Source organism: Acanthaster planci, linkage group LG08, assembly GCF_054643075.1.
Source record: "Acanthaster planci isolate LZ-2023a linkage group LG08, COTS_SCS, whole genome shotgun sequence".
Lineage (NCBI taxonomy): Eukaryota > Metazoa > Echinodermata > Asteroidea > Valvatida > Acanthasteridae > Acanthaster > Acanthaster planci.
This window is the reverse complement of record NC_141784.1, coordinates 21,304,045-21,315,174: the sequence shown is the minus strand read 5'-3', so window position 1 is coordinate 21,315,174 and position 11,130 is coordinate 21,304,045. Positions and strand designations below refer to the sequence as shown.

At 40.4% G+C, this 11,130-nt stretch overlaps 2 protein-coding genes across 2 annotated transcripts in view; one reads left to right on the top strand and one right to left on the bottom strand.

Moving 5' to 3' along the window:
- LOC110974867 (acidic amino acid decarboxylase GADL1-like) overlaps nt 1–3,714 on the top strand; it is an 11,294-nt gene extending 7,580 nt beyond the window's left edge. The window contains exons 4-7 of the mRNA XM_087139995.1: nt 319–536; nt 1,073–1,124; nt 1,290–1,379; nt 1,563–3,714. Coding sequence (XP_086996121.1) covers nt 319–536; nt 1,073–1,124; nt 1,290–1,379; nt 1,563–1,754 — 552 coding nt within the window. The 3' untranslated portion in view covers nt 1,755–3,714. The remainder of the gene's footprint in view (nt 1–318; nt 537–1,072; nt 1,125–1,289; nt 1,380–1,562) is intronic.
- Nucleotides 3,715–4,053: 339 nt separating this feature from the next.
- Nucleotides 4,054–10,520, bottom strand: LOC110976761 (putative acyl-CoA dehydrogenase 6). The gene is made up of 9 exons (XM_022230327.2): nt 10,180–10,520; nt 9,429–9,549; nt 8,874–9,003; nt 8,646–8,752; nt 8,042–8,209; nt 7,624–7,797; nt 6,996–7,157; nt 5,634–5,793; nt 4,054–5,156 (listed from the first exon to the last, which is right to left on the bottom strand). Exons 1-9 carry the CDS (start codon nt 10,375–10,377, stop codon nt 5,063–5,065), a joined length of 1,314 nt encoding a protein of 437 aa, XP_022086019.1. The 5' UTR covers nt 10,378–10,520; the 3' UTR covers nt 4,054–5,062.
- Nucleotides 10,521–11,130: the final 610 nt, after the last annotated feature.

The window sequence follows — 11,130 nt, the reverse complement described above, 5'->3', positions numbered from 1 at the left end:
CCATCAAAAGCTCCACCAGACATGGCCGAGGTTTATAACAACAGTGTATTTACAGTGACTCCGTGGGAATCCAATTAGGAAGATTTGTTCCCCTATTTTGGATAAGTAACTTAACTCTGAGGATTTCCACTTGATTTTAGGAGGCATTGAAGATACCAATATATACGCTCAGTAGAATAATTTGTGGAAGTACTTCTCCAAATGTGGCCAGAATTTCACAGCTGAATTTCAGATAGAAGAAACGAAGCAGTCCCGAGGACATTATTGTACAGCTAGGTTTTAGTCACAAGCTTCAAGTCCTCGCCAGTTAATTGACAGAATTTCTTCTCTCAGAATGGCCTGATGCACCACAGCCACTGTGCTGCAGCCAGCTACCTCTTCCAAAAAGACAAATTCTACGACATGTCCTACGACACGGGGGACAAGTCCATTCAATGCAGTCGCAAAGCGGATGCTCTCAAGCTATGGTTGATGTGGAAGGCTAAGGGCAATAGAGGTTTTGACGAGGAAATTACCCGCAAGTTTGACAACTCAAGGTTTGTTGAAAAAAAAAGCACGCTTAGTCCCACTTAATCAAGCACTGTTCTTCTCATTAAAAGAAATCTGGGTCATGCTGTAAAGTTGGAGTCCAAAGTGTGAGATGTTTCTGTCCCTTTACACTTGACCTGCGTTATTTGACAAGGAATATACTGAAACTGAATTCAAACTGTTTGTATTTGTTTGACAGGTTATTTGTACTTCTTACTTGCTCTGGGAAATGAAAGAATGTGTTCGAAACTTACAAAATCATAAACCAAATGTAATTTGGACAAGAAGAAATGGACCCCTAAATTTAAAGAATGATCTGCCGTAGTCTGAAGAAAGTCATAAATATGTAGTAGCCTGCACCTGCTCTGCAGTATTTCAGCAGTCCTACTCTTTGACATATACAAAAAAGCTGGTTGGTGGACAAATGCCAAAGTTCACTTGTCCAAATTTATGGGCATAATACGAGGCAGGATTTTGTCATCACATGATGTACTGTGAACTGATTTTTAGCTTTGTCTAACTAATGGTTCTGTGATCAACACAGATACATGGCCGACCTGATCCGAAACCGAGAAAACTTCAAGCTGCTGCTGGAGGTGAGTTGAGCTGAAATAATTATTGGATATATATTCAGGTCAAAAACATTTCTCTTTCAAAAGGTTAATGGTGAATATCAACTGGGTAAAGTTACAAAATGATCTATGGAAGTTGCACAGTGCTTAGTGACTTAACTCATTCAATCCAACCCATTTCTCCACAAGCCTCAATGCACCAATGTCACCTTCTGGTACATACCACCCAGCCTCAAGGCTATGCCTGATGGACCAGAATTCCAGAGAAAACTTCACAAGGTAAATTAATCTTAGCCTGAGTCCTGTCCGAGTTTTGTGTTTTTGCTAGAATACACTCGATAAGATAAATATAAAAGTGAAAGTGTTGCATGGTTGACACTCTTATGACAGGCTTGAAAAATTTATGTTAAATCATTTGTATATCATTGTACATGTATATCCATCTTGGTGCGACTTTTGCAGGTGGCACCCATCATCAAGGAACGCATGATGAAGAATGGGACCATGATGATCGGTTACCAGCCGCTAGGGGATCACCCTAATTTCATCCGCATGGTGTACTGTAACCATGCCACCACAACCCAAGACGTAGAGTGGATCGTTGAGGAGATCGAACGATTAGGTCATGACATTGTCATTCCGGATGAAATCTGAGGCCGTTGGCTGACATTTGGTCTTGATCGAAACAATTACATGACCATGTCAGTGAAGTCATGCACGACCCACTACACACCTGTTGGATACCGTGTGCCTTATCCAGATGACACATCATGGGTAAATGCATGCTTGTCGAGCGTTTTGTTGCATAACCATCGCTGTGATTGGTCAAAACATCGTGGGGAAGGGTCTCATTGATGAGTCTGTCCCATGAGGAAAAAAATGCACATCTCAGATTCTAGTCTAAGCCTAATCTATAGTTACAATTATTTGCCAAGTAAGCTTCATTTCAGAATTGTGCACAGCTGACAAATTCATTTCATTTTTAATATCTTTCTGAACTGATTTTTTTCTGTATTCAACACTGTCAAAGTGGTAATTTGAAAGTTTAACATGAAATGCTGAAGCTGTAAGAAACCCGTTTTTAATAGTAGATTTTTGCATGGACAGCACGTATGGTATTTAGTGCATATTGCTGGTTTTATCTTAATTTCCTTTCCCTGGAGTAATGTTACATCCTCCATTTGATACTAAGAAATTATGCACTCATTTACGATCCTTACCTTCCATCCTGCAAAGAAACACACTCTCTTTATTTAGTAAAAATGGATATAATTTACTACAAAATCAACCTGGGCTGAACCAAAAACGAACCTTTGAACAACTTATTAAAGGACTTGGGCTTTTTTTTTACTTTTTTGCCAAGAATTCTTCATATTTCATTAAAATACAATAGTTGCATACTTTCGTCCTTTTGCCGGGAAAAGTTTTTTCTGCAGTGATCATGCTTCCCGGCAAAAGGGCCTAAGCGCTTATGCCCTTCTGCCGGGCACACAACAAACTATTGTGAGGGAATTGTCATGAGCTAACCTGAGATTTAGAGCAGAACAACTTGTTGCCATTTCTTTTTAAAAGCAGATTTTTATCCTTTATGTTTTCAACTGAAGAAACAAACAAACTATTTGTAAAGGGTAAAAACTGAAAAAATTGTATCTCAACATTTTTTAAATATGAAAATATCGAGGCTGAAGAGGTGGATGGGATGAGTTTTTGTAATGACCTTGTTTGAGTAGCAGCTGTTCTTTTGAATCCTCACAGGTGTTTCTGTATACATTCTTTTTCCCATCAAGAATATTTTTACAGAGCCACCATTATAATGTATAAAATCAACCCTTCTGCTTAATGTTTGCCGTGCTGTCTAACAACAAATGACCATGGCTTGCACAGGAACTTAAAACGTAAAACACACTAGAGATAACTTCAAAAGGGACAAACCACGGTATTTACTACCCTGATTTATCGATGCTAGAGGTACTTTGAAGTCTTTTTGTAGGGTGTGACATGCAGGAGTTTTTGGGGTGCAAAGAATGTGTATTTATTGTAGCAGAAAATGATAATGTACCATCCATATTGGGTGATTGAATTTTATCGTTTTCTCTTTTTTCTTTTCTTTTTAAAGTTATGTTGTGATACAAGCATGGAAGAAAGCTGCCAAAAAACAATGAAATATATTCAAAATAAATTGATATATTTTAAAGGAAAATATTTCGGTGTATAATTTTCAGTAGAAAGATTTTAGTTAATTACGTAATACGCAGAAAATCTTGTAGGAAATGATGTTTCAGTATTCTAATGTGAAATTACATATACTTTAAGCTGAAGATTTACATGGCTCATATTTTGGGAGCGGAATTTGTCGGATAAATAAAAAAAGTATGCTGCCTTGCAGACTTTTAGTACATGCTACACAAAATACCTAAATGGGTTTAATTCTGAAAAAAGGCCTTTGTATTTGTGAAATATGGTGGATATTTGTTTTTTTTTCATAAATCAAAGTGATATAATGTCTGCTGACATGTCAGGAAAAGAAAACATAAAATACGAGAGTTCTACTCAAGTTAAAATATCTTAAGCAAAGTAAATCTGACCAAATAAAATTCAGTCTGCATGAAAAGGACATGGAAAAGAAGTGGCCGTGTCATTTAATTGTAACAGTCTGGAATCCAGATCACCTGTAGCAAATGGTAAACATTTCTGATGTCAAATGCATCAAGAGACTCTTTTGTTTGCTGGACAAGCGTAGGAAGTTCTGGGAACTTGTTTGAACTTGTTTGAATCTTGGCATCCAGTGTTGAAAATTTCCAGAGATGTTGGGACAAGTCATGTCATGAATATTGCAGCCACTGAGAATCTAGTATTCCTGACTGTTCACTGCAACTCATATGTGTTGACATGTCTGTGTATTGAGTGAAGAGAAACGAATTTGTAGAATCAAGTGACACAAATGGACAAAATCTCTTGTTCGTGTACATGTACTTGTTAATGAACATAATGTGCAAACTCCAGATAACCTGTGTAAGTAAATAATCTTTGGCATAATACCCAAGTGAGATTCTCTCCAAACAATACTTTAGTTTCACGCATACAGACAAGCCAGATTGTGGTTACAATCACTGGACGTTTCATTTAAACAAATCATGTACGACTATTAATATTAAAAAGGATGCACAAGTGCAACATTTTGAAACTAATGTTTCTTGTCTGATTTGTTTGTCACAAAATTTGCACATCCCAGTAAAATATGTCAGTTAAATATCATCCCATCCCAACTTTTACATGTAAATATTTTATTCCCATATTTTGCATTGCAGAATTTTAATAAACAGGATAAAAATGAATATGTGAATAATTAACAACAAATTACTGGCCTATTTAAAGTCCTGAACTCACTCTAGAGATCAGAGTGGACGATAAAAGTGACACTCTCATAGATTAAATAAGCTATCAGCCACATCAAACTGTGTCTAAAAATTACCCAAATTCTTCAAGGATGACCCTATGTCAAATTTACAGAATTAGTTTGTTTACGAGCAAAGGAACATGATCATCCAATAAAAGACATGTACAAAACTGTTCTTAGATTGTAGCATTAACTTTGATAAATGCCATGTTGCAGACAAAATGTTTTGTTGTAAGGAGCTCGTCACATATTCCAAAGCCCAATTTCCATGATATTGTCATTACACCTACATGAAGCATTCAGAGTAAAATAATTCCTGGCATAAAGCCCGTAATACCAATTACATGTACACCTGTGGAACGGCACGGTGTCACACACTGCTGGGGAAGAGGGTATGTGAATGAAACTTACAATGAGGTCATTTGGTATTTTAAAAATACAAGGTCATTCAGGAACAAAGCTCACATGTTAGTCTGCGTCAGGCCGGGCAGACTTTGCACGCATTTCAGAATGACACCTGGAAACCAAACTGGATCAGTACCAGCGAAGATGGGTGTGGTCTGTCTTATTTCTTCATGGCTGGCATTGGCAATGTTCCCATGTATTTGCTGATTATTGAAAGCATGACCTCATCTGCTCCTCCGCCAATTGATATTAGTCTGTAGAAGGAAGTAAACAGGTGTCATTGAATCTGACAAAGAAATACTTCGGGACCAAGTGCATGAATTCTTCGGCACAGGGGCTGAAATACACAAAACTGCAGAGGATCAAGGCAAGGCGCTTGTTTCGTATGTAATATTTAGCCATTGAGGCAACATCTCAAATCAACAGACCAACCGTAGAATCCATATTCTTCCCATAGACCAAGTCCTTTATGACTCTTAAGCAACAAATTTCATATCTCTCAGCAGAATATCTTTTAATGGGATATTCACATATACATTAACGTCCTTGCACAAATTATCAGATTTTTGGCAAATCAAAGACCAATCAGCATCATTCCAGTTCTTAAATAAGAGGAAGGAGGGGCCTTTCATTGAATGAAGGTAATTTCACACCAGTTTTTAAAATTATGGCCTGAACTTACAGTCAATTTGTCCAACCTAACCATCCCTCTTTCTTTCCCACTTTCATACCTGAAATCTCGGTAGAATCGGCTGACCAGGACTTCACTGGTGAAGCCCATCCCACCCCAAAATTGCAGGCAAGAATCACTGACTTCTCGGCACAGTCGACCCGTCTTGAGCTTACCCATGGAGGCTAGCTTGGTCACATCTACACCATGGATGTACAGACCTGACGGAAGAGGTTACAGAAAATAAAAATGGTAGTCAAATATTCAGAGTTGGGCTGACACTTTCATGGAAGAAGAAAGGCTTGGAAACATTGTCCCTTGTGTTCCTTAAGATGCTTTATCACCAGTGTTATAGCCAGCCATATTTTAGTGCAGGACAATTTAGTAATGGCGACCGGAGTCTTGCGAGTCATGGCCATGGGTCCCATTAACCACTGGGGACCGCCAGGGACTCCGGTTTCGGGCACCGTGTGTTTACACGTGTGGCCGGGTCTCCAAAATCAGACAAGGGGAACTGGGCCTTGTAACAAAAGACCGTACTCATAACAAAAAACCAGGCTGCTGGGCATTACCGACATTTTTTACCCTCAATAGTGGAGTTAATCCAGCCTTGTTTTGAAACAGTATACCACGGTTTGGGACATTTAGTGCGAGTGGATTACCACCGGGGACAAAAGCGCTCTACCACCGCAGCGATGAGCCACACAGCACCTACTGAAGAAGTCAGTAGCAGGTTAGTGAAAAAAAGAACGTTACATAACACCTCACAATCTGGGCTCTTTTTACAAGGCAGCAGGCCTGGCTGAAATACTCGGGCATCAATAGATTTTGTCTGTCAGACAAGAGTGGCCACCAGACAGTAATTCGTGTGGGTGTAAACATCCATTAATTGAAATTATGAATTTTTATAGAATTTTGAAATCTGAAAATCTTGAAAAAGTCCGGATTACGTGCATTGCATTTTTCAAACCACCCGCCAGCAAGTGGTTAAGGGGACTCTAGATTGCTTTTTCAGTGAGTTTTCTCTCCAAATTGATTAAAAGTACAAATTTTTAAATTTTCTTCAGGTAAAAATATAAAATTTTCATAGTGACTAATGTTTAGCTGGACTAATATTTTGTTGAGATTCTTAAGGGTTGTTGTGCTGGTCGGTGGGCTGTTTCATCAAGCTTAGTGCCGGACGGTAGAAGGCTGTGGTGGAGATCCCCGACTGGTGTCGACCAGTGTAGCTATAACACTGTTGGCCATGCTTACCTACAACAGGGATTTATTGAATGTGCTGCATATTTTGCTTTGAGCAAATTAAAGGAAGGCATATTAGTTGTATATCAGTTTTGTTGGTCACTGATGACTTAGTCAGCTTTTCACAATCAAAGACAATGAAACTAGACTTGTCAGAAGTCCTTCCTTCACCCTCACCCACCTATGGTTCTGTACAACAGAGATCTCAGTAACTCTACTTCGGTCTGCAACTCGGCGAGACGATAGTGCACTACTTGGTTGTCCAGGATAGACTTGCCAAAGGCTTTCCTCTGCTTGGTGTAAGCGATGGTTTCATTGATCATTATTTCCAGAGGCACAAGGGCTGAGATGGAATCAACAAAATGAGATAAGAACAAAAATTACTGCACGTTGACACCCCTCAGTGGGCCTTTTAGTCATAGGAAAGCTTTTTCCTCCAGGGAATCTTATCAAATACTCTTGAACGAAGAAAAAGTTGCATGAACATAACAGGGTGGTCCCCTGAGACATATGAACAGTCAGTGTTAAAAAACACTGTACTTTGTGCTGTGAAATAACAGCAGAGACCAAGTGCAACTGGGGTCAACCCAGAGTTGTAATCGAGTCAGTCACAAGTTACTGCAAGTCACCACAAGTCAGTCACAATTCATTCGGCCACAAGTCGACTCAAAAGTTATTTAAATGAACTTTGACAAAGGCATTCCTTTATTATTGTTCATCTCTCTAGTTCTACACTGACTTGTGAAATAACTTGGGAAATGACCCAAGCTCTGGGATCTTCCAAGATAACCACTTTCAGATTCTCCCACCTGCTGCTACCGCCCACATTCTTTCCTCTTGAAACTGCAGCATCTGATAGGTAAATCCCATTCCCTCCTGTCCAATAAGATTCTTCTGAGGCACTCGGACGTCCTCAAAGAACAGCTGAGCCGTGTCTGAGGACCACATGCCAATTTTGTCAATTTTCTGGGCCCTCACCACCCCTGAATGGGAAAAAAGAATTTTGGTATTCACCACACAAATTTTGAGTCTCAAACTTGCTACTTACTATCAATATTTGACACAAATATCTGGTAATCCAAAATTGATAGCTTCTTTCAAACTTGTAATCCTCTAAAAATGGTGAGTCAACAACTGAGTCTAACTTCTTGAGATAGTGAAGCAGACATATTTTTGAACAAATCCTCAAGATTAAATCCTCTAGTATCTGGAGGTAATCTTACATACCTTTAGCATCCATAGGCACACATATCAGTGATTTGTTCTGGTGTGCAGGACCATCACCTGTGTTCGCCAAGAGGCAGATCCAATCGGCCTTTATGCCATTGGTAATCCACATCTTGCCACCATTGATGACATAATCCCCACCTTGTTTCTCTGCCCTCGTCTGAATACCTAGTGTTGAGATGAACCATAAAAGTTTAGAGTCAAGACCATCTGTGGGCGGCATCCTTGCCTCTGATGTCTGTGACCCCTTGGAAAGTTTTGGAAGACCCAACTTAATTTGGAAGAGATAATGCCTCGTGGGGACACATGGCCAAGTGTTTAGGGTCTGTGGCTTCCAATCATAGAGTTGGAGGTTCGAATCCAGCTGCTGGAAAGCTGTTGGGGCCCTTGGAAAACCACTTCACCCCTGCTTGCCTCTTTCCACCCAGGGGTATAAATGGGGACCAGCATTAGCTGGGAAGCAACCTGTGAGGGACTGACATCCTATCCAGGGTAAATAGAAATATTCTCATTCGTTTCATGCCAAGGAAACCAGAGATAAACACCAGCCTGATGAGCCAAATTGGCTCAGACCAGACTTGCTTTGAATGCCTTCTGGACTTACTTGCTACGTCTGACCCGGACCCGACTTCGCTGACACCTAGACAGGCAACAACATCACCAGCAATGGTTGGTGCAAGAAATTGCCTCCTCAGTTCATCACTGCCAAATCTTTGTCAAGTACAAATGAAGTAGAAGTGAACCATATATGGTTGATAATAGGAAGTCAGAGTTAACATGGAAGCAGGAGTAAACTTAAACATTCCAAAAACTGTGGACAAAAATGACTGACCTTGCCAAAGCAGGTGTAGCCATGTCAGACTGGACACCTATTGCCATGGGAATAGCTCCACATTTGATGTTTCCCAGCTCTTCTGCCATGGCAATACTGTAGCTGAAATCAAGACCTGATCCACCATACTCTGTAGGACAAACCGGAAAAACAGGTGTCTTGATTTTTTCCCTCAAGTTTCAACAATAAATGGGAATGAAGGGAAGACAACGACAAAAATTTGATGGAAAGAAAAACCGCAAGATGTAATTTTACACGAGAGGACTGAGATTATTTGAGGACTAACAGGGAGATGCCAAGTCTCTTATCTGTCTGCTGTATGATGTATTACTGAGAGTACCAAACGGCCTGCTGAAGAGACAAGCTGAAAGTAAGCTTGAGCGGTTACAATGATTAAAAGCTACAAATCACTTCAGTGCGAAATATGGAAGTTAACTTTTCACATCACATGTAAAATGCTACTGACAAAGACTTCGTGACATGAGTAGACATCTGCATGACAGCCCATGACAGTCCATTTATTCTGCACCAACCCAAATCACTCGCTGTCGATACCTGTGGGTTTGTTGAGTCCCAAGAACCCAGCCTCGCCGAGTTTCTTGAAGACTTCATGAGATGGGAACTGCCTCTCTGCTTCCCACTGATCCACATAAGGATTAATCTCCTTTTCAATCAGCTAGAAGGGAACAGGCAAAATAATACACAGTTTCCAGCACAAGGTTACTGATCAAAACAGACAGAATAAGTGTGTTAATTTTGAAAGTAAATAGGGTTAAGTTTAAAACGTAAAGATAAAATTTATTTTATTTGTTGATAAACATGAATTGTGATGGTCAGTGATCACTCCATATGGATTTTTTCCACATTTTTTCAACCATATCAACCTTTGTTATTTTGATTGTGAAAATAATTTTGCTACTTCTTAGGATAATGTTACCCCTGGCCATGCTGGCCCACGTGCCCTTGCATAATCAGCATGCATTACGTCTTGAAAAGGAGGGACTCCTCTAACACTGTGACCGTATAGGTGGTTGTCAGGTCCCTATTTTGCCACTGAGCCTCAACTTGAAGATTTAGGCTACTACTGTGAAAAGCAATCTGACTTGAAAGTAATATTTAGGGACCTGGCGACTATACGGTCAAAAAACATGGTCAGGAGCATTAGCATGATTAGTTCTATTATCTAATTCTAGGGGTATCAGTTACAGTGATACTAAGTAAGTTACACATTAGAGTTGTAACGTTAGGCATGTTTTGTTAGGTAGGCCTAGGCCTAATATTATGACCGAGTACTTAATATTGTCACCTTCCCCAATGACCTCCTCATTTCAACATGCTGATCAGTAAAGATAGACTCATGACGGGTGTCATCAGACCTGTCTCCCGCAAGTTCAGACTGGGAGGAGGACTTCCGTATCCCAATCTGCAGCGATCGGGCGTCCAATCTCAAAGAACAAGCACATCTGAAAGTGAAACTGCTCCTAAACAGAAACGTCGCCATCATTACGCTTGTTGTTCATACAAAAAAGATACGGCTACGGCCGGGAGTGCAGCAGGTTTCAGGCTAACAAAGCAAAGCCGTCGCTTCAAAAAGCAAAAGACATTGGTCTTAAAGGGATCAGGTCAACTCGGACCCAAACCAACTCGGACCCATTCCAACTCGGACCCATGCGAACTCGGACCCAGTACCAACTCGGACCAACGCCAACTCGGACCCACAACCAACTCGGACCCACGTCAATTCGGACCCACGCTATTTCGGACTCACCTCGAGTCAACTCGGACCCACTGAGTCTTATGGTTGCGTTGCACCAAATACGCGTCCGTTGGCCGAAATAGCGCCGACCCTTAAACCTCGTGAAGAGGTTGGCCTTCATTTTTTTCGCTGGAAATTCAAGATAATTTTTTCCGCTTGAAATTCAAGATTATGGCCAGATTGATCACTTTTTGTTTCAATTTAATGAACTTTTTTATTCGCCTTCTCCCGAGGATACCCCCCCTATCCAAAATAGGCCCGTATTGTGGGGCTTTTTTGTGAAAGAAATACTCTAAACCGGAAACTATCAATCCCAAATTCGGGATTTATATAAATAAATCTATGATCCCTCGTGATTATGGCACGTTTTATTGTAGAAAATAAGAAACTGTGGGATCACAAAATATTAATAATGTATGGAATTCCGTATCTGCCGTCGTGCGTCGCCCGTCGTGCGTCGCCCGTCGTGCGTCGCCCGTCGTGCGTCGCCCGTCGTGCGTC